Raw genomic sequence first — 24,772 nt, 5'->3', positions numbered from 1 at the left:
CACCTTGACCTTTGATGGATTTTTAAATAAGAAGTATATTATGATCCTGATGCAAGCCATGGTTAGTTGATACACGACGAACCTAACATTTCCACACCATGTTCCTGGCATGTTTTTATTAAAGCAGAACTCCTGTCAAAATCTCCACTGTTTAGTGAAAACATTTTTTGCCCAGAATTGGGCATAAAATGGTATGCACACCCTATCAAGGAATTTCTATTTGTTCACATTTGGCATGCTAGGTATATACCATTGGATGTGTTGGATATAAGTTGCACTCTTTATCACTTACATTCTCCTAGCTATCTCTGAGGGATACAAAAGCTTTCCCCTTAAGTTATAGAGAAGAGGAGGGGTGGGGGGTATTATTTAGTCCCATGCTAGGGTTAGAATACTGCTCTGCTTCTTTATGAATATAGTATGATGAGTGAGCATTGTCACTCTAGGACACAGGTGTCAAACACAAGGCCCGCGGGCCAAATGTGGCCCCCAGGGCCATTTCATGTGGCCCTCACACGCAGGTGTGAGGCACCCCTTTTGTCTCTGCCCCCACCGTGTCTCAGTAGTCAGCAGCAGAGAGGACATAATTCCTTAGCCAGATCCTGCACTCCTCTGTGCAGCTGCAGAAAGGCTTGTCTTTGCCCCTTCCCCATTCTCAGCAGTCTGCAGCAGAGAGGAGGGCAGAACTCCTACAGATCCTGCCCTGCTCTGTGCAGCTGCAACACCATCTTGCCTCTGACTCCAGCCCTCCGCTGGTTCTCCTTCAGACCCTGGACTTCTTCCCAGATCCACCCACATCTTCTTCCTGGCAGCAGCACAAGGTAAGGGGGTGCATTGTGATGTAAGGAAGGGTGGGTAACTCTTGACTTTTGATGGTGGTTGGGCTCTTGACCTCTCATATAAGGGTGTAAGGAGACGTGGGGTGCTCTGGACATCTAATCTTACAGATATAACCAGCCCTTTGAGGGCAACCATAATGCTGATGCGGCCTGCGACGAAATTGAGTTTGACACCCCTGCTCTAGGACATGAGGTGGATCAACAATTGGCAATAAAAGTGATAAAAAGCCTTAAATGAATACAGCCATCACATCTAAGGACTGATAGGCAGCAATGTATTATCTTTTTGTACTTTGGTTTACATAGGCTTTCATTTACCTGTTATTTTAAGGACTATTTCCTAATTTAAAATTCATAGTCCTAACAGTACTCTGAAACAAAGGACGTGATAGGCTTGATTGCTTTGCAAAGATAACTGCCGTGGATTAACCACTAAGCTTTTATGTTGTGTTTCTGGGAAGTGTTTTGCTTTCTCTCCAAATCCTTCCTACCCCCACACTTGCTCTACACCTCTGTCCCGATATTCCCCCGCCCTGTGACTCATCCCAAGCTCTTCTCCAAAAGGACCAAACCCAGTTTCACAGCAACATTGTGTTTTGTAAATTGGTATGAGGAAGCCTTGAGGATACCACCTCCCTGACCATAAACACCCCACCCTGACATCTCCCACCCATACCTCAGCTGACACTAACAGAACAAGGTAAAGATTCAGCCTGCAGGTTGGTGGGACTGGATCTTCCTCGCCCCCGTTCTCCCTCTGACAAGGTCATGCTTTTACAGGGTGACCTACATTGAATTATTTATAAATAACACAGAAGAACTGGTTGGCTGACTTGTAGCTGGACATGGAACCTAGGTAATAAATTGTATCTATAGCCAAAACTTTTGTTTGCTTTGGATAGGGTAGTGAAGGAAAATAACCACTGTTGGATTTTTATTGATCTCTGTGCCTATGCTAGATGGAATTGTTCTTTGTAGATATCCTGGTTACCATTGTCACCAGACAGAGATGGGAAATTCAAAAATTTAGAAGTGTCACCAAAACAAGTGCAATAGATAAGAGGATATTAGAGGGATTTTCAAGGTGCTGAAGGTAAATTTTCCAATAGGGATACCCCTTCCGATGGCAACTATCCTAAAAGGGAATTGCCCTGCACTTTGTTGAGATTACCTCTCACTGCCTATTGCTTCCTCAGACAGAGAGTAGAGAAAATAACTCCCCTATGAAGCGGACAGCAAAAAATAAAATGATGGTCAGGGACCCTTGGCCTAAATATCTCCAACCTTCGGACACTTGAAGAGTGCGGATCAGAGCAGTGGGCTCTCTGATGGACCTCTTGGGCAGTTTTCCCTTACCTCCACCCCCCCCCCCCATTTTCTTTATTTTCTCTCTTCCCTTTCTCTTTTCTACTTTAGTACTTTAGACTTCTACGGGCTCCATATTTGCAATTTGGTATGGAGTACTTGGAAGCAATTGTGACCCACGTTGGCTGGCCAGTGGGTTATGGAAATGCTGAGCCATTTTGTTTTTCTATGTCCCCCGCGTGGGCTTTTTGAGTGTCCACATAGCGTGGTTTATCTCTGTGTGACAGACAAGTTTTCGTGTTTAACTATTGATTGAAGTTGATATTACGATATGCTATTTTGCTGGTTATGCCTGCCATTGATATGTTGATATCACCCACCTGCGCTGTGGGACCTTATCTTATCTCTATTTTGATACTATTGTTTGTGCATGAGTTGTATACTCTCCTTTTTTTCATAAAACCTTAATAAAAACATTGGAATAGAAAAAAATTAAATGATAGACCTTTTCCTACTCAATCCAAAATGAAAAAGAAAGCTATTCTGTACATAACCTTTACCTTAGGCCCTTACATAATCCTACAGATACACACCATATAGCTATACATAACGTTTAACCTAGGTCCTTACAAATTGCTACAGATACACACCATATATATATACTTACATTCTAGTAGTTTTAGGCTCCTTTCACATGGCCGCTCCGTGTGAAAGGTCCGCTGCGGGACTTTTTTTTTTTTTTTTCCACAGAGCGGATGACATTTCTGTCATCCGCTCCATGTGCCCGCATATCATCCCATCCGTTTGCGGATGATATGCGGACATAATGTAAGTATATGGCACTGTGGATGTCAGTGGATGACACCGCTGACATCCGATTTTCCTTCCTTTCCGTTTTTTACACGGAAGGAAAAATGGGGTTCTGTTCCATTTGTAAAAACGGAACAGAACTGACAGGAGGAAAATCGGATGTCAGCGGATGGTATTCCGCTGACACCCGCAGTGCCATTCACTTACATTATGTCCGCAAATCATCCACAAACGGATTGGATGATTTGCGGACAGGGCCGGCCTTTGGGGTGTGCGAGCTGTGCGGCCGCACAGGGCGCCATTGGCAACAGGGGCGCTGTGCGGCCATCACAGCTCGCAGATGATCAGGCCACACAGCGGGAGGTAAGCGGCAACTGCGGCCTGGAGGTTCAGTGTGGGGGTCTCTGATGTAAGGGGGGCTCTGTGTGGGGGGGCCTCTGATGTAAGGGGAGCTCTGTGTGGGGGTCTCTGATGTAAGGGGGGCTCTGTGTGGGGGGGTCTCTGATGTAAGGGGGGCTCTCTGATGTAAGGGGAGGCTCTGGGGGGGGTCTCTAATGTAAGGGGGTCTTTGATGTAAGGGGGGGCTCTGTGAGGTGTCTCTAATGTAAGGGGGGCTAAGTTATTAGTGATCATAAAAAAAGTCAAATAAAGTGCAAAAAAGTGCAAGAAAAGGTGCGGGGGGAGGGAGCAGTCACGCGCGCGGTGGGGGGGGGGCGCCACAGGATTAGCTCACACAGGGCGCCTGAACACCTACGGCCGGCCCTGTTTGCGGACACACGGAGCGGCCGTGTGAAAGGACCCTTACAGAATATTAAACATTATTATTATTATTATTATTATTAATATAAACAATTAATTTTATATTAAATATTATACATTTAGAGGAGAGTTGTAGACTTCATAAACATACATAATTATCTCCATGCTGCATCATCAGTCTGATGCTGCAGCTGTCCCCCACCAGCTCTAAGTCCAAAAACTGAGCGATCACATGACCACTAATTGCTCAGTTCTCTGACTGCTCTGAGCAGAGAGCAGTGATTGTCAGTCACTGCTCTCTGTTCTGCTCCTCATGCACTCACTGGAGCACCAGGCTGGAAAGTAGGCAGGCTCTAGAACATGTAATTTGTGAACCATTGTCATCATATCTAAGAATATTTGCAATATTTAAAATGCAGCTCTGTAAATTCATGTAGGCTACCAACCCACAGGGTGTGATAATTACAATTATTTTTTTATGCCAAATTATTATTGTGAATTGATATTAACAATTTTGAGGGGGTTATCATTCATTAAAAGGCACTGTGCTTTTTTTTAAATGAAATATAAGATGCAATGTATGGCCCTATTCAGTAGTACTTTTAGTTAAGTACCTTTAATAGTACAGTAAACCCCCCTCCATTGCGGGGGTTACGTTCCGGACCCAGCCACGAAAAGTGAAAATGCGCGAAATAGAACAACCCTATAAAAACCCTAGTAAAATAACAGTACAAAAAAAAACGCAATATACCGGGACCTCAAAAACTGAACCGCGATGGAGCGGGGGTTTACTGTACTTTCAATTTGAAGCTTGTTACGTCCTTACCCCTCCAATGAGAATTGTGATCTCACTAGCCTGTGCAGGTCTACAACTTCATAATGCCACCTAAGGTACAGAGGACAGCAGCTTCCATATGAGACTTCTATCACGGGTCACAGAATTTGTTTTACAGTGTTTCTAAAGGTTAATTTTTTTACCCTTAAAATAATAAACACATCATACTTACCTGCTGTGTGCAATGGTTTTGCTAGGTCTCAGCCAATGAGGAGAGAGAGACCCAGGAGAGCCAATGATCTCATGCGCATGGCTTGATCATGATTGGGCTTGGGTAAGTATTGGGGGGCTGAGGGGGAAACTGCACACTGAAGGTTTTTTACCATGCATACTATGCATGAAAAAATTAAAACTTTCACCCTTCACAACCACTTTAATCGTATTTTAATTATTTGAATTTCATTATTATCATATTTTGGACTAGATCCGTCACTATTTGTAAATTGCCATAAATTATAAACAATTATATAAATGAAATGATAAATGGGCATAGGAATAATTTTGGGTGTAATGTAAATGGAGTGTAGATAACCCCCTTATAGTACATCTGCCTTGAAAGTTTTTGTTAAATCGGACAGCTCTGTTTAATAACACCAGATCTATTTCTTGAAAAAGGAGAAGAAGTGTCTTTGCTGTCAGAGGAATTGAGCTAAACCCTAATTTGATGTTAAAAACACTTTTGTAAAGTCCACAAGGGTAGATCCAAATGTGTAAACCATATTAACCAAACAGAAGTCAGCTTTCTTGAGTCAAACTATAGTAGACTGATAAGAGCTGATTTTCAATTGGTCACCCAAGATTCTTGGACATCACACTACTCTTTGAGGTAGATACAAACTAGGGATGCCTAACCCCATACACCAATTCCAAATCTGGAGTGCAGTGAGCCAAAGCCAAAAATTTGTTGGAAAAAAAAAATAAAAAATTGATAGGCCTATCAGGAAACATCCCAATTTCCATTTTGTTACACCAACTTGAAAACCTGATAGGATTAAGACTGTGACTGGGCAACATGGGAGCTGTAGTTCTTCAATGGCACTCCATGGCAGTGGAGGAGGTACTGTATATGGTGTAAACAATCACAGTTGCTCAACAAAAGAACAAAGTGTTTTGACAGTGACAGCTTGGCTTTGCTTTGTTATTAAATGATGTATGAGTAATAGATAACGAATGTCATTCCTGTGGACAGGTATACACCTGAGCTTGTGCGCACGTTAACTGGATCACACAAATAAAAACATTTATGTGTTGTTTTATAGTGAAAATCCTATTGAAAAGAACTCCACCTTAAAAAAAATCTTTTAGCGGCAGAGCTGTTTCGATTTGTTAATGTCATTTATTAACAATTTCCTCTCAATCTTTGAGGATGAGATCCGTAATCTGGAAGGCAGGTAATCTCCAAAATCCGACAGCTAGATTAATTTGGTGTTTATGCCCACCCAAACATTAACAGCCATCATCCACTAAAGAAGCGTGGCCACACACAGACGGGTGCAATTAGTCTAAAGCCCCATACACACGCGTCGAATATCGGCAGGGAATTTTCGTCCGACGACCTATCCGCCGATTTTCGGCATGTTAGTATGATGCTTCCGACAACCGACTCCGAATTTTCGGCCAAAAGAAATCTGGTGTGCAGGCTATAAAATTTTTGTCCACCGTCAAAACACGACCGATTTTCGTGCAGTCAGTACAGATTTCGACGGGGAAAAAATCTTATGAGCAAGTCTGGGCATGCTCAGAGAAGAAAGAACACAAAGAAAGCAATCCAAAACATGACATCACTTCTCAAGTAGAATTCTGTCGGTCGACAAAAGTCCAGTGCAGTCTAGAGCACATTCCAACCAACAAAACACAACTCTGGACAAAAGACGGACGACCGGTCGGCGGATATTCGCTACGTGTGTACTAGGCTTAAGACTATTGGAAGAACCAACAAAATCAGTTAAAAAATAGGATATATCTATGTTATGAAACCAGTTATTTGCAAATCAGTGCACACAGGAAAAACTATAAGTATAGCCCAAACTCTTTTAGTTTTGAACAGATTATTTTTTGCTGTATCATTGTGGAGATTTACTTTCACTTCCTGTCCCAGAGATGTGACAGTAAGTTAGAGGAAATAAACCAAAGCTAGGGGAATTCTCTAGATGTTCCCAGAACAGGTGTCCCCATTCAAACATTTCCTCTTACTTCTTTGTCTGGGGCCAGTTTTGATTTTCCCACACTTTCCTTTTCTGTATCAATGGTCACCGTTAGAAAGATGAATCCTACCAATGGGAGTATCTAACCTTTCCCCATTCTATCTAAAACTTAAGAAAAAGTTTTGCAAGGAGACCTAATTTAAAGTGATTGTAAAGGGTGTAATTTAAAAAAACAAACGTTATACTTAATAAACAAGGGTTAGAGAGGCTGGATTCACCCCTTTTTTATGGATAGTGTAGGACCCACAGATAATGGGGTACTTTGACGTAGTGGTGGGCTTGAGCACGATATGGCCATATGGTGGGACCAAATCCCCATTTTTATTTATGGATTGTCTTCAGATTTGGTAGTCATTTCTTTTGCATGTGTGCGCTATTCTTTTTTAATAAACATTATACTTACCTGCTCTGTGCAATCATTTTGCACAGAGCATCCCCAGTCCTTTTCTTTATGGGTCCCCCGCTGGCAGTCCTCCCCCCTGCTGAGTGCCCCCAGTAGCAAGCCTCTTGCTATGGGGGCACTCAAGCAGGCTTCCTCCCGAGCCGTGCTCCTGTGAATTCTCACACAGAGATCAACTCGGCCCCACCCCCACTCTCTCCTCAATGGCTCACTGGCTGTGATTGACTGTGTGAGCCAATGAGAAGAGAGAGACCCAGGAGAGCTGGTGCTCTCATGCACATCGCTGGATCGAGATGGGGCTCAGGTAGGGGGACTGGGGAGGGGAGCTGCACCCAAAAGGTTTTTTACTTTATGTATGGAATGCATTAAGCGTGTCAAACTGGTGGCCCTCCAGATGTTGCGGAACTACAAGTCCCATCATGCCTCTGCCTGTGGGAGTCATGCTTGTAACTGTCAGCCTTGCAAAGCCTCATGGGACTTGTAGTTCTGCAACAGCTGGAGGGCCACTAATTTGACACCTGTGAGCCTTCTGCCTTTAGAACCACTTTAAGGTCCATGTCAAACTATCAATTATGTAATTAGCAATACCCTACTATGGGTCTACTCAACTTCTCCTTTAATGCTCTCTCTCTTGTCAAATCAAGATGACGTTCCATCACCATTCCATCACTAGCGATGTTGATTCTTCTTTGTGGCCAGCGATGAAGTGTCTTCCATTTGGCAAAGTTGCAGTTGGGGTTTCTGCTGCTGGCAAGGTGTCAACAGTGGCAGAATCAACTCCAGTCACCAGAATGTGACATTGGACTAGCACTGGTCATAGGTGGGTTGTTTTTCATACTATATGGTAAGGATGTGGCAAACACTTAGTTTATTTCAGGATTAAGAACTACTGGTAAACTCGCAGATCAAAGTGATCAGTCGTTACCAAGAGATGTTATCAATCTCAGTATCACCATTTTTAGCAAGGGAGCAGTGTTGGAGCAGCCCATTCCTGGTCCTCTAGAGAGGGAGAGACACAATAGATTCAGATGAGTGCTTCCTTTGTTCTCCTTGCTTGGTAGGATCGCTAGTATTACCTGGGCCTAAGGTCACATATATATTTGGTTTTTGTTGGCCTACATTAAGGATCTAGCCATGCAAAGAACTAGCATGCCAGGGTTAGTAAACACTGTTCAATAGAAAACTGTAAGTCAAAAATCCACAACCAAGTACATAACCTTTGGGTCCCACAATCAAGTATGTAAACTTTGGGTCCCACAGTGGGATCTATGCATTCATTCAACTTCCTTTTTTTCTGGTTCCTACAGAGTAACTCAAATATACAGACAAAGCTGTTGATGTAGGTCAGTCAGTAGTAGTAGATGGTATTTATTTTTTTCACCATGTCCCGTTTTTTTCCTTGGCTCTAGAAAATAATAATGCCCATCAGAAAATGTTTAGATGTTGCTCATTGCCAAGGGGATCTGTCTAAGGCTACCTTCCGTTATCAATCTACTGAATGAGCCCAAAGACTCAAGTCATTCTTGACCATGAATAGACTTTAAACATTTCTTGCTCAGTACCAACAGAGGCCCATACAACTTAGAGAGGGGGTAATAAACTCACTTTACAGTGTTGATTTTTAAAGGGTCAGTCCACCCAAACTAATATTTCCATTTTAGGTAGAGGTTGGAGATTTATACTACCCGACAAGTTCTTATATTATTAATGAGATCTCTGCACCGCATTCCTGGGTCAAATATTTTATATTTTATAATATGAAAAATGAAACAGAAGGAGCTAGAACACTAAAAGTTGGATGGGAACAACTAAAATTTCCAGACGGACAAGTTGGCAAGGAGTACAGGAGGATATCACTGTTGGTAAATCCAAGACATTTAAGAAGCCAGGAGCTGACTCAGCCCCCAATCTTCCATTTATTACTAACATATTAACTTGGGGTGATCCTGCTTTGTTATGCCGCATTTACCAAAAAAGTGGAATTAACCTGTAGTCCTCATTTCTGTGTGTTAGGGTAAAAAAGTTACCAGAGCAAGACCCCCTTGGGGGTGTGATGCTTTTGGTATTAAAGGAGCAGGTGGGGGGATGGGGGCCTCTCTCAGAAAACAGATGGAGTCCTATAATTTGCTGTCCTTTGAGTCCTCCCTTTCTCATGCTTGTGGGCTGCCTCCTGGGAGTAGTAGGATCACAGCAAAACATCCATCTGTGTTGTCGATTGTTACCACTGTACGGCAGGGAGAGTCAAGTGTACTTTCTGAATTTTCAGTGCCTTTGGGTTTTTGCTAGCAATCAAAATACAGTTTACTGAATTCTGGTTGGCTAAGATAGGTTATTGCGCTTTGCACACCACCTTAATAAAGAGGAACCTTTATCCTTGTTGATAAGCTGGTGCAAAAGAAGTCATCATATGGGGTTACGTGTAGAATCAAGATTCAGATTAACGAACGATGACTTCTCATTGCTTGCAATGGGTTACTGCACTTTGTTGTAGACCCTCGTCTGTGCCGCATGCTATTATTTTATACCAACTACAATTATTCAAAATAAATATTTCTATTGTGGGTGGTTGCTGGTGAAGATGAGTGAGAGTTAGAAATTCAGGTGGGGAGATCTCTCCAAGAGATACTCAAGGGAAATTACAGGCACTGGTGTCCACCAAAAATGTAATATTGTATTTTGTCCTTACATTTTGGTAAAATGTACTAAATATAATAAAAGGCGAGATCAGATTTTAACACACAGGTGTCATAAAAAAAGTTTTATTTTATTACAGGTATAGGTAGGGTCCAGCTGATTGGTCTCCTTGAAGTGCCACCACCAGAGAGAGAGAGAGCAACCCCAATCACACTGCCGCTTACCGTCCCACTAATAAAAGAAGGCTCAGAGGTTCCACCAAATTTCTCCTCCAGAAATCCTCAGCGATTCCAGGATCAAGCCAATTAGGTGCGACTCCGTACAGATGGTACAAGGCAGATTGATCACTCATATATACCAGAAAAAAGCAAAAAAGAAAACCATAGTGCAACACCTAATGAAACACCATTTAATTTCCTTATGCCAAATACATGCTTACAGGTAATAAGAGTAAAAAGAGCTTATCTGCCAGAAATGTTTGACCGCCAACGAGATGACCGCTGCTTCACTCCGTAGTGACGTCCCGCATCACAGGTCCCGCACGATGTGGCGTTTCGTCCAATGAAGAAGTCTAACATTGGACGAAACGCCGCGTCGGGCGGGACCTGTGATGCGGGACGTCACTACGGAGTGAAGCAGCGGTCATCTCGTTGGCGGTCAAACATTTCTGGCAGATAAGCTCTTTTTACTCTTATTACTTGTAAGCATGTATTTGGCATTAGGAAATTAAATGGTGTTTCATTAGGTGTTGCACTATGGTTTTCTTTTTTGCTTTTTTCTGGTATATATGAGTGATCAATCTGCCTTGTACCATCTGTATGGAGTCGCACCTAATTGGCTTGATCCTGGAATCGCTGAGGATTTCTGGAGGAGCAATTTGGTGGAACCTCTGAGCCTTCTTTTATTAGTGGGATGGTAAGCAGCAGTGTGATTGGGGTTGCTCTCTCTCTCTGGTGGTGGTGGCACTTCAAGGAGACCAATCAGCTGGACCCTACCTATACCTGGACTTTTTATTAGCGCTGCTTTTCAATTTTATACTGTTTTTATGTTTTATCCAGCATATGTGCAGCAGCTGTTTTTTATTTAATAGACCCAAGCGCAGTTTTTTGTTATATTTTTTTATTTTATTACAGACAAAGAGCAATGGTGTGACATAATCCACTGCAAGATATTACATTTTAGCTTTTACCAAATGCATTTAGGGCTGTGAAAACCTCACATTGGTTTGTTATATTACATATGTTTCTACTGCAATTGTCTTTTGATATGTATTTGTAAATTTTTATATATTGCTATTTTTTTTTTTTAATTTTTGTATATATGGAGCCTTTTTAAACGTGTACAAGATACTATACTTGCACATAGAGAAATAGTTAGATTTGTGTACACTAATAAAACCATTGTCATGTCCAGGCTTATTTCAAAGCCGTGTAAAGAACAGAAACCCTCACCAGCCAATCAGAAAATTCTAAACGCTGAACCCCCCACTGGTTTTAAGGGGTCATTACCATTTATAAGTCATTACTGGACCATTGTACATCTGTTTATCACTGCCCGTCTCAGTTTGTTAATATAAACACTTGTTGCCATTACCTGTGTCTGTGTAAGCCCCAGCTGGGCCGCCAATTCTGCCCTCTCCGGCAGCGCCAAGTACTGGGCCTTCTGAAAGCGTCTCTGTAGTGCAGCCAGTTGATAGCTAGAGTAGATGGTTCTTGGCTTCCGGATCTTTTTGGGTTTCCCATTGACCATTCGTACCTCGGTTTCCGGCTCCTCTTTAACTGACACGGCTAGGGAAGAATGAGATGAATAAGTATGCAAGTCAAAGCTTCTATTGTCTTTTAAAAGGCTTAATTCACATGTTTAAAAAGACCTGCTCCGGGCTATTTTTTCAATCGCTCCCTAAATTCGCAAAGTTTTTCTTATGCGATGCACATTAGTCTAATGAAGCGCTTTAATTATATAATGTTTTCCCCAAAACACAAAGTCTCAGGGAGTTTGAGAAACTTTGTGACTTGGTTTTGGACCATTTATATCAGAAGTGTCTGAAAGAAAGGAGTCTGTTGTGTCCTGTAGTAACTAATTACAAATTTATAGCTGTCAGTTTTTTAGCAGAGGAAAGGAAAAATTGGAGTGTAATGTGACTACTCTTACACAAAGGGGCTCAAAGATAAGAGAGATATTTTCCAATAGGCTGAACAAGTTCGGAATATAAAAAGGTGGCCTGATCTACCCAGTACCTACATAGTCTTGGACCTCTAGCTCCTGAGGAAAAAGCCTGAACTTCTGTTAAACGCGTAAAGAAATAAGTAGACTTTAAAAAAAAAAAAAAAAAAACGTTTAAGAGTCAAGAAACTAACACATTTTATAGGGTTGTGTAAATTAAATGATCTAAACCTTTACTCTTGAAATCCAGATTTGGAGTTTTTAAACTGTGATAACAAGCAATTTTTAGAATGAAAGTGCTTGCTATGCTATGCCTGGAGTAGCCCTAAACAGTAGATACTTATCTAAGAATAGTTGAGCCAAAAAAGTATCAAATGTCTTAGGAGGCAAAAGGTTTTTATTACTTCCACAAGTGACAACAAGAACACCAAAGGCATCCAATGCATTTTGGGGCCACAAATCCCCATTCCGTGGGGCTTAACACAATGGGGTTGATTTACTAAAGGCAAATAGACTGTGCAGTTGCTCCATAGCTTAATAAATGAGGTAAAGCTTCACTTTTCAAAGAATATCCAATCACGTGCAAGGAAAAAAAAAAAAAAAAGCATTTTTTGCTTGCTCATAAAAGTCAACAGAGCTTCTCCTCATTTACTAAGCTCTGCACTAAGTGTACAGTCTGTATTCCCTTAGTAAATCAACCCCAATGTATCAAAGTGTTACATGGATTCAAAATACAGAGCTCCTTGGTAAACAATGCTGATATTGGCACAATAATGGTGCTCCATTATTCCAATGCTAGTAGTGACACAATAATGGAGCTCCATTATTCCGGTGCTGATATTGGCACAATAATGAAGACCTGTTATTTAAGCGCTGATATTGGCACAATCAATGGCATAATAATAGAGTTCCATTATTCCGATGCTGTATTGGCACAATAATGGAGCTCCCTTATTCCAAGACTGATATTGGCACATTCATTGGTAAAATAATGAAGTTCTATTATTTCAACGCTGATATTGGCACAATCATTGGAACAATATTTTAGCTTTATAATTCCAATGCTGATTGTTCCATTATTCTGACGCTAATATTAGCACAATCATTGGCACAGCAATGAAGTTCCATTATTTCAATACTGATATTGGCACAATAATGGAGCTCCATTATTCCAACTCTGATATTGGCACAATGATGGAACTCCATTATTCCAGCCTTGATATTGGCACAATCATTGGCACAATAAGGGGGCTCCATTATTCCAACTCTGATATTGGCACAATGATGGAACTCCATTATTCCAGCCTTGATATTGGCACAATCATTGGCACAATAAGGGGGCTCCATTATTCCAACTCTGATATTGGCACAATGATGGATCTCTATTATTCCAGCGTTGATATTGTCACAATCCTCGGCAAAATAAGGGAGCTCCATTTTGTTTCTTGTTTTTTTTTTCACACATTTCTTGTTGTCCCTTGTGGAAGCAATAAAAGGTTTTGGACTCCTAAGACTTTTGTTTGATGCTTTTTTGGCTTAATATACATGGCTTTCTCAACTTGGGTGCCCCCCCACTTCTTGGGAAACCCTTGTTTTGGGGAGAGCTGAGTACCCAAGCAATCAAGGTCACATAATGATGTTTTCTACTGGCTGAACATTTGTGTCCGGTACCTGCGTGTCACATTGAACCTTTCTATGGTGAAGGAGCGCCATTATGGCCACCCTAGGGCCCAGTGTGACACTGCAAATCAGACAATACATTAAGAGCCTCAGTCATAACTGCCCACCCTCTATTCTATATTGCTGCAAAAGCTTTTTCTCTAGGCCTATTCTATTAAAGTGTATGTACACCCTAATTATGAACTTCTCTTTCTTCTCTACTCTATAAACTTTTAGTCTGTTAGGTCAATCCTCTAAAGGTGTTTTGTTCCTATCTTATCTGTTTATTAAATGTAAAAAAATTGCTGTTGATCATGTCAGAAATTGTATGAGCTGATAACATTATGAACTCTCTGATTCTGCTGCACTCTTATCAGTTGCATTACTCTAAGTTCTCTCTGTAAAACACAGAATAACGCCCCCCCCCCCCTCATGTTATGGGGAAGAGGAGAGAGAGGTGTTTAGTAGACCTCCCGTCCAAGGGTGACAATGCAGCTCCTCCATAGTGAGTGCTTTTCACCATAGGGCAAGAAGTGTGTTACTGTCGGGATCACCAGGTGAAAGTAAAGGAGAAAAGAGCCTAAAAAGAACACTAGTGCGGCCACCACATCTAAAGACTGGCAAGATGCAATATAACAAATTTAATATTCTTGGGTTTAGATACACTTGAACATCATTCTATAATCTTTATGCCTGTTAGATTTTGCTTTAGGTATTTGTGGTTGCTAAGTATGTTTTATACCAAGAAGTATGTTTATGCGGTTACATATGTCTAGGAATGCTAACAAAACACTGTCGGTTAAGTATCCACTTTGTAGTGCCTGTCTTTTTTATCTATAGCCTTATACTTTGTATCCTGTAGCCCTTTTATTTTCAAACACTGCTCTCAAGCACTGCTTGTTATTGTCAGGGTACGCCACAGGTAGTAGAAGTGTCTGGCGACTTTTTATCTCTGTCTTTTCTGATCAGTGTTTCAACCAGGGTTCCATGGAACTCTAGGATTCAGAGGCGGAACTAGAACCTTCAAACAATTTTTGGCTCTTTGATAGGTTCCCACTGCACCAATTATTTTTTAACTATTTGTAAGGAGGGGATTCTTCCCAATGACCACAAGAGTAAGGAGCATTCTTCCCACTGACCATCACACTAATGTATCATGAGTTGTAGATATAATTATTTTTAGCAGGGGTTCCCTGAGATCTAATAGATATTTTAAGGGTTCCTCTGAGTTGAAAAGTTTGAGAAAGTCTGGACTATGATAACCAGCTTATGTCACATTTACTCAGAGTCATGTTTGATTTATCCTGAGGTCTAGCAGTAGGTGAGATTGAGTTGTAGATCAGCTAATCCTCTCCAGTAATTCTCTCCTGTGCTAAAAAAAAAAAAAAAAAAGACAGCCCCAAATGCAGAGCAAGTCCTAAACATGAAGAAGAAATCAGTCTCACATGGCAGCGTTATGCTCCAAACTCCCAAGTAGTTCTAAGCCGGTCCTTCTCAACAGAGAGTTCCATGGAACTCTAGGCTTCCTACAGAGGTTGCTAGGGGTTCCTTGAGCTGTGGCTGATTGACCTCCTATCTAAAGGTGAATATCAAGTTCTGGGACCAAAGCTACTTGGCCACCAGCATGACGTCAATGATTTTTTAGTCTGAGAAGATGGCATTCTGAGCACTACTGTAAGGGAGGTATTCTTCCCACCAACCTACAACCTACAACCTATGAAAGGGGTACTATTTCCACTGGTCACCAATGTAAGGTTCATTCTTTCCACTAACTACTAATGTAGGCTGCATTCTTCCCAAGGACCACCAATGTAAGGGGGGCATTCTTTCTACTGACCACCATAGTAAGGACCAGTCTTCTCACTGACCACCATTGTAAGGCACATTCTTTCCACTGATTTGCAATGCTATGAACATTCTTCTCACTGACCACCAATGTAAGGGGCATTCTTTTCACTGACCACCAATATAAGGAACATTCTTCTCACTGATCACCAATGTAAGGGACATTTTGCCCACTGACCCCAAATGTAAGGGTCATTCTTCCCCCTGACCCCTGATTAATTTGTTTTAGAAGGGGGTTTCCCCAAGACTTAAAATTATTTTAAGGGTTCCTCTGGAGTTAAATGGTTAAAAAGGCCTGCTCTAGACTAAAGCCAGCCATAGATGATACAAATCTTGGCCAGTTAAACAGGGACCAGCCACGATTCGAACCATCTATGGGCAGGCTAAATGCACCCAAGTCGCTACTTCGATCAACCTGGGTACAACCTGCATGTCTGGTTTTTGGCACAAGACTATTGCTGGCGGCCATAGTCGCCAGCAATAATCACTGTGCTCTCCTGGCAGAGACGGCTCCCCATGCCCATTCCCCCCCCCCCCCTCCAGGAGAACACAATAGCTGCATGGAAGGGATTCCCCCATCAACACTAAGGGATAGATTTACTAAAGGTAAATAGACTGTGCACTTTGCAAAATGCACTTGCACCCTGTAACAGAGGTTGCTCCAGAGCTTATTAAATGAGCAGAAGTTCTGCTGACTTCCATCACCCCATCATGTGCAATCAAAAAAGCAGCTTTTTTTATTATTCATTTTCCTTGCACGTGATTGGGTATTCTTTGTAAAGTGAAGCTTTACCACATTTACAAAGCCCTGGAGCAACTGTGCACAGTATATTAGCCTTTATTAAATTAACCCCCAACTGTGTTAATGGGGAAATCAAGCCATTTTCTTTCCATTGCACCATCCATGGCTGGCTTAATGGGCTAACTGCCAGCAACTTGCATCTTTTAGTAGCAAGAAATTAAAACTATCTGTATTGTTTAGCTCTAATGTGTCCCAGATTTAATTGGATGTTCCAGGCACTCCATTACAGATGAGGAAGATGCTGGTTTATTTAATATTGCAGGAGCAATGGCAAAGTTCAACCAATCAGATTTCAAAGACTGGGCTACAATGAGCTGGAATCTGAGTGGCTGGTAGGGGTAAGTGCACTTTGCAATCATCATTGCTTTTTATACTCTCAATATAAACAGATTTAGCTCAATCATAACCATTCCATTTGAGATGAACAGCCTTGTACATGGAAGAACAAGGTACAGCTTAGGAGCAAAAGCAGCCAGTAACCATACAGTTCAAGTAGAGTAAGGAGAGTGGCCACTGACTAAATTATGCTGTTCGGTAGAGGTTCCTGGACCAAAAGACTGGCTGAACACATTTACACAACCTTTGCAGGTAAAACGAATGTGTTTCAGTGGTGTATGTAGCTTGGAATTCAACCTTAACAAAACCTACCATTGCAGTCAACTGACTGGTCCTTAACAACCCTAATCAGAGAGGTTGGGTTCAAAAAATATTTTTGAAATAGATCATGTTGGAAGATTCACAAAATAGCCAAGAAGAGCAAAACAGTTTTAACACATAGAGAACATAGACCATTGATGGTACTAAAATATACCAATTAGGAAGATCATGATGGATGGATTTGTACAAAGGTTTTTTTATTGATATTCCCATGTCGTATATTGTCTCAGTATAAATTCCCGGGCACTCCATGGTTCTGGAATGAATAAACTCTCATGTGCATACACAGTTACATCATCCCAGCCCAGGCAATCAAGATGGCCAAAGACCTCAAACCTGGAAGAAGCTGGAGAGAAGATGACAGCTCTGGCAAGGAAGCTCATCATTATTGCATCACTGCATGGCAGATATGTTTTGATGGGTTTAGTTCCACTATAAATAAAATATAGGCTCATGCAAAACTTCTGCTTTTCAGTCAAAAAAGCCTTTAGCAACAGCGGTAAAGTCAGGGTCAGTAGGAGGAACCACAGAGCCCAGTGGGTGATGATACGCTATCTGACAAACCTGGAAGCGTCAAATAGCACCAGCGCCCATAGTTTATGATGAGAGCTGTGTTCCAACACCCTGGCTATTGGAAAGGTAAGTACTTCTCTTTTTCTTTACCGAAGACTGCTGTTGTAAACTCACCCAATTAGCAACAGGTTGGCTTTAACATTGTATTTTCTAGATTGTACAGCAACCAATCAAAATCCAGATAGTACTAGTCTGGCTTCAACAGGAATAATTCAGATTGGTTGCTACCACACAGAGTTTGTTTTGTAAAAAGTCAAATTTTATTTCTTGGTTTTGGATAGAGCAGAGACGGAACCCTATCAAGTTTTACTGCTATCCATTCGAAAGATTTCCCCTCATTTCCTGTCCTGATGACGTGTTTACCAGACAGGAAGTGAGGGGAACTCTCCCAAACATACAGAAATAGGAATTCTTCCTTTTCGTAGAGTAGGGAAAGGCTAGAGCCTTCTGACAGGTTTTAATTTCAATTGTTCCTGCGTTGCAGATTTTTGCTCCCTTCCTTCTGGCAACGCCATTTTCATTGAGAAAGAATGTCCCATAAAGAGGGTAAATTAAGGCCTAGTTGGTAAAAATTTGAGAGCTCTACTCTTTACCCTCCCAATCCAAAACTATAGAAAAAACAAAAGCTTTTGGCTTGATATACTCTTCGACAATAAAAACTCTTTATTGAATAAGGCCACTGCCTGGCTACTATGGGTATTTTCCATTGTCTACAGTTATTGCAAAACCAACCATACCAACCATGAAACATCATAGCATCGTGAAAATACCATCCCCGACTTAATTAGACATGCTAGTTGCCTGGCTGGCTAGATCTTCTGGTTTTTAGTACTTTGGATCCCTGATCTAGATAAGATGAACAGATAAGGTCCATTACAGCAACATGCAGTTATTTTGGATTAGAAAGAAGGTGTATGCCGTGTTTCATGACTAACTGGGAGAATCTGTATTCAGTTGCAGACAATTTTTGACTACCAATCACAAAAAATGATTTGTTAGGACATTGCAGGTTGTCATAACATTTAAAAATTTGTAGCTATAGGTCTGCCAAGCCAAACTATTTGTGGCTTTATTTATTAACATGGTGTACCAACTAATGGCATGCATTAACCAAGAACAAGAAATTAGACAAGGATTTTTATTGGCCTTTACACTCTATGCTACTGAAAGTCGCTCTAGATAACTACACACATCTTTGGTCCAATGTCAGATATCAAATTCTGATTTATTACTTAAATATTATTTCATGTAAAATACATTTTAAATAATAGAAATTAAGGTTGAACAATTGCAGCATTCTAGTTTCTAAGGAACTACAATTATCAGCCAGGGACAAACACATTGTTGGTTTGGTTTGTTCCAATGCACACGGGTCACAGAGAACATGAGATGCCACCAAGAGAGTATGTGGAAGCCTTATCAATAGAAAGTTGAGATAGGCTTATGTAGTCCAATCTAAGTGCAGTAGCAATGTCTTACTTAGCCTGTTGGTACACAAAGTGCCCTAAAAACAACTGTTCCTGCCATGCCTTGCGTTTGCCAGTTAGGGTATGACTGGAAAATATATAGGAAGGTAATAGTGGCAAAACATGACAGAGAACAGATGTGCCATACAGAGCCATTTCAGGCAAGTGGTGACATCCTCCTAAGAGGGTAGGCTTAGTTAAGGTTTTTGAAGGAAGATCCGGTTTTTGATGTCAAGTTCCCTTAGCCATCTATGTCCACCACTGCCTCCAGCATCGTGTTAGATTGTAACTGGCATGAAATACTAGGACCTGTAGTTTAGCATTAGCCAGTGAGAGTTTGGTCTACTTGTTTGTACAGCGACTGTCTGAAAATATTTAGAGCAAATGCAACACTTATACATTGAAAAAGCTTTCAACAGCCAAGGTACCAATGATTTCCAGTCATGTAACTCAAATGTTGTTTAGGCTCCAGAGTCTAGAGCTTAAACAACATTTTCTTAAACCAGGGTTCTGTGGAACCTTTCGGTTCCACCTAAGTTGCTTGCAGTTCCTTTAGTAAAAAATTGACCTCCTTGCTAGCCGATGTCACTCCACAGAGCCAGTGGTGTGAAACCAGAGGAGCCTCTCCATCATCTCTCAGATAAATAGCAACTGATACCAATGATGTTCTTAGGTGTCTGTAAGGGTGACCAATAGTGTAAGTATGCATTTTTCCCACTGATCACCAGTGTAAGAAACATTCTTCTCACTGACCAGTAATCTAAGGGGCATTCTTCTCAATGACCACCAATGTAAGCAGTATTCTTCCCACTGACCACCAATGTAAGGGGCCATGCTGTCCTCTGACCACCAATGTAAGGGGTCATTCTTCCCAATGACTTCCAATGTAAGGAGCATTCTTCCCACTGACCACCAATGTAAGGCCCATTTTTCTTAAAGACCACCAATGTAAGGCCCATTCTACGTTCTGACCACCAATGTAAGGCCCATTCTACATACTGACCACCAATGTAAGGCCCATGCTTCCCACTGACCACCAATGTAAGGCCCATGCTTCCCACTGACCACTGATGTAAGAAACATTTCCCCCGCTGTCCACCAGTATAAAAGGCATTCCCAGTGACCTCCAATGCAAGTGGGCTCTTCATTGGCCTCCGATCTTGGATGTAAGAAGGCTCTCTTCCAGTGAATACCAATGTAAGGGTACACACCTACTACCAATGTAAAGTGATGCTACAGTTTTGGACCACTTTTTTTTTGGGGGGGGGGCAGGCTATTAAAAATTATTTTGGATTGTCAAATACGCAGTGTACACCAGTTTTTATCCTTTTATCTAATATGATATTAACTACTTTACTGTAAGCCGTAAATATAATTTTTAGCAGAGGCTCTTTGAGACCTGAACATTATTTAAAGGCTTCCCCCCAGGCTAAAAGGGTTGAAAAGGCTGCTCTAGATGGTATAAATACAGTAAATTAGGGTTAGGTAGCTTGCATTAAAGCAGAGACCCTAGACAGCAAGCTGAGAGATACAAAGAGACAGTCAAGATTAAGACAGAGACAGACATTTTAGCCATAGGCAGATCTGGTCAGGCAGCTTGGATATGCTCAGACAGTGGTGTAGCTTAGATGTACAGTAGATAGACAGGCAGCTTGGGGAGATGCAGACAGGTAAACAGGAGCTGAGGATTAGTGAAGAGACAGGAAGGGAGGGACATCACACAAAATCTTCCTACTACAGGTATAAATTCACTCAGATTAAAGTTATAGACAGACAGGCAGACAGGTCTCGCTAAGCCTACTCCCCTTCATGAGGTGTCAGGCTAATACAGGGACGGACCCTTAAAGTATCATAAAAACGTCAGATGAAGTGGCTACAGGGGACCAGCCCAGGAAACTGTGCATAATAAATTCTGACAGTACGTAAAGGATCATTTTACAGGTTTTTTAAATGTACTAATAAAATGAAAAAAAAAAATATAACAAAAAGAGAAAAAATAAAAATACGTTATCATTTGCAAAAATATTTTCATTGAAAATATATCTATTTTTTTAACGAATGAGGTGGAAAATACCCAAAATTTTCTATATTAGTCAATAAATGAGAATTGAACCATCAGTGATCTATATATTTTATAGCTGAGATTTACAATAATTTAGGTAGCCCCTTTTGAAATGAAAAGATAATGGCCATTATGTGAACTAACCATTAAGTGGAGCTGTCAAACTGCATCTTCTTTCTGGCATTTTCAATGACAAAACCCATAACCCATAGCCAAAATCCTCTCTTATATATATGATATGACTAGCCTAAACAAAAATTGGATTGAATGCTATCGGTTATGGCCATAACAGTACTTATATTATATTTTATTATATTATTATATTATATTATATTATATTATATTATATTATATTATATTATATTATGAAAAACAAGAAGATCCTGCGCTAAGTGAATTCATATAAACAGAAAATGACAGAAATTGATAATGTGAAGCAGCTGAAACACTTGATCTATATAAATCAAAAATTATGGAAAACAAATAGTGCAGCGCTAATATAAAATGATCCATGTGTTTAAATTGATATAAATTGGTTACCAAAAATTACAATAATTGGTGCAACTCAAAACTAATAAAGTGACCAAAAAGTGCAAATATAATCAATAAATGTGCATATAAGTTAGAAAAGTCCAAACTTATATTATATTATATTATATTCCAGGCTTTCTCAAACTTTTTACATGAAGGGACCCTTGAAATAACATTCTGGGCCTATGGAACCCATAGTAATAATACATATATCTACAGCTCCTGATACATTAGTGTGAGGATCACTAAGGAAATTGCTCCTTACATTAGTAATAATCCCCCGGTTAGCTAAAAATTGTTGACAGAAGTTATTCATCTAACAGGCTCGAAGCTCAAGAAACCCCTACCAACCTTTGGAGGAACCCTAGTTCAGATTTTGCTATACTATATAATACCATACTATACTATACTATACTATACTATACTATACTATACTATACTATACTATACTATACTATACTATACGAAACTATACTATACTACATGAAACTATACTATACTATAATAAAACATACACAAAATATAACGTTCCCGCTGTCAGTGATATAAAATGATACAATAATAAATATTTTCGGTAATAAGTATTTGTTGAATGGAAGGTAAAATATACAGAGTATATTCCCGCGCCAAGTGGAGAAACCTATGGGTATTATAAAGACCTAATCTAATAATAAATAAATCAATTGCAAGTGATTCACAGCTGCTATAGTAAAGTGCGAGTGCTCAAAGAATGAAGTAATCAGTGGATATGTGATTACCTATAGGTAATCACATATCCACTGATTACTTCATTCAATAATTATTTGTTACAAACTTTTTATTGTGGGGTGGTCCGGCAAAGCATAGAGTAAATATTAAAAGGGTAAATCAGGTAGTGGTCTATAAACAGACAAATAGAAGATAGCAAATTATAAAAAGGCATTATAATAATAGGAATCAGACCAAAGGGGAAGAAGAGTTCTATAGTGAGTCTGTTTCTGCCTCTACTTTGTACCTTGTACAGTCTTCTGTCTTCTAATATCTCCTGCAACCCCAACTGTTCCTATTCATTTTATTCTAATGCCTCTTTATAATTTACCATCTTCTGTTTGTCCCTTTATTGAACATTACCTGTGTTACCCTCTTGTCCCTTTCGTTTTTACTATTTTTATTTGTTGCCCCTGTCTTCTATCAGTCATCATTTCCTTGACCCCTTTCTCCAAGTTTCCTTCCCATTCATATCTTTCTTCTTGGTACCCACTGACAGTCCAGTTTTGAGTACAACCATCCATCTTTTACTTCTCTGAGATTTTTTATCCCTATAATCTCTTGATTCCATCTCCAAATTCTTCCTTTCTCCTCCCACTTTTCAGTTTTTATCTTCCCCTTTATTTTCGGTTATTTTGCCAATTTTTACTTGCATACCATTCTCTCCATCCTGCTCATCATCTCCTGTCCTTCAATACTCGTCTTTTAGATAATATCTACAGGCTCCGGCTATAGATATTGTCTAATCTCTTTTTTATTTTAATGTTTTAAGCTTTATGTATCTATCAGGTGACAGTTTTTAGTGCCCACGCCAGCCCTGTTTTCATTTCCATACCTGGCTCCTGAGGTGGGGCCTCCCGAAAATGTCCATAAGATCGGTATCCACCTCCATACTGGTAATCATCCTTGGGCATGAAACCATCTGCCCCTACTAGCCCACCCATGGTAAATTGGGGGTGATGATGATGATAGCTGTAGGCATTGAGCGACTGAGAATATGCCTGACTCTGATAGTAGTCGTGTTGACCCCCAGCTAAAGGACCGCTGTAGTAGCCCATGTCCGTGGCGGTTGACTCCGGTAGGGTGGGAGAGTCCTTTGACACTGAATGGCAACTCATAGAGGTGCTGAGGTCGGTTAATACGGCCATCTTCTTTTCATAGGTCCCACTCATGTTACGAAGAGCAAAGTCGATATCCCAGTAGACATTCACACGAACATCCCTGCTGAGCTCTCTTGCACTTCTGCCTGTACAATAAAGCCAAACCAAAGCTTCACAGACCAGTTCTGCTCCATAATTATAGGGTAGAGAAGGGAGGGTCTCGCATTCCTATTGGCTCCAGGAGGAAAGCCTTCCAGGCAAAACAGATTTCTTCACCAGCTCTATATTTATGTCTCAGCTTCTTGTCAGTACAAAAAGAAAAAAAAAAACACACACACACACAAACACATATATACTCGAGTGCATGCAACTGAATATTTATATGAAAAAATGCAACTGTGTATTTATATAGAAAAAAAAATCCAACATATATATTAGCTACGTCTACAAAAATAGTATGAACAGCAACATTGTTCAGAATACAAAACTGTAAGTTGTGTGGGTTTAAAACGTAGACTTTCCTAAAAAAAAAAAAAACACCCTGCATACAAGTCATTCATACAGTAAGTTGGTACGTTTGATGTGCTAAAGCTGTATTATTGATTTAGTTTTAGAGCTATATGTGTATACCTAGATTGTACAGTGCAGTAGTGTTTTATAATTTTTTATAACTTTTTTACACTTTTTTATTTTTTATTATTTTATTTATTTATAAATTTTATTATAAATCAAGCAGGTTTTAATCGCCTCCTATTACATTCTTTTAAGAATATATGTATATTTATATATTTTTAAATATTATTAAATTTGCTTCATCATCTATTGAAAAGTTAGTAAGTTGAAAATTAAAAGTTAAAAAAAAAAAAAAAATATATATATATATATATATATATATATATATATATATATATATAGAGAGAGAGAGAGAGAGAGATAGATAGATAGATAGATAGATAGATAGATAGATAGATAGATAGATAGATATGTATGTTATATATTTATATTACAAAAATATTACATATATACAAATACTACAAAAATAATATCACAGATTACCACAGATATTACATATTTAATACTACAGATATTACAAATAATATTACAAAATTTATCACAGATAATAATTTTTTTGGGTTTATAAAAAAGGTATTAATATATATATATATATATATATATATATATATATATATATATATATTACAAAAATATAACAAATATAACAAAATAATAATACAAATATTACAAATATAATACTGCAGATATTACATATTTAATACTACAGATATTACAAATAATATTACAAAATTGATCACAGATAATAGTTTCAGGGTTTATAAAAAATAAAGATAAGAAAAAAGAAAAAAATATGTGTATATATATA

General features: G+C 39.8%; 1 protein-coding gene across 1 annotated transcript in view; it reads right to left on the bottom strand.

Annotated features, from left to right (window-relative positions):
• Positions 1–23,585, bottom strand: part of DLX3 (distal-less homeobox 3) — a gene marked incomplete at its 5' end in the record, with an annotated part of 28,504 nt that extends 4,919 nt beyond the window's left edge. Inside the window, 3 exon segments of the mRNA XM_082271881.1 lie at positions 11,380–11,573; positions 23,127–23,549; positions 23,552–23,585. Of these exon segments, the coding sequence (XP_082128007.1) occupies positions 11,380–11,573; positions 23,127–23,549; positions 23,552–23,585 (651 nt within the window).
• Positions 23,586–24,772: the final 1,187 nt, after the last annotated feature.

Source organism: Pelophylax lessonae, assembly GCF_965119305.1.
Source record: "Pelophylax lessonae genome assembly, chromosome: 11".
In the NCBI taxonomy this organism is placed as follows: Eukaryota; Metazoa; Chordata; class Amphibia; order Anura; family Ranidae; genus Pelophylax; species Pelophylax lessonae.
This window is presented reverse-complemented; position numbering and strand designations above follow the sequence as displayed.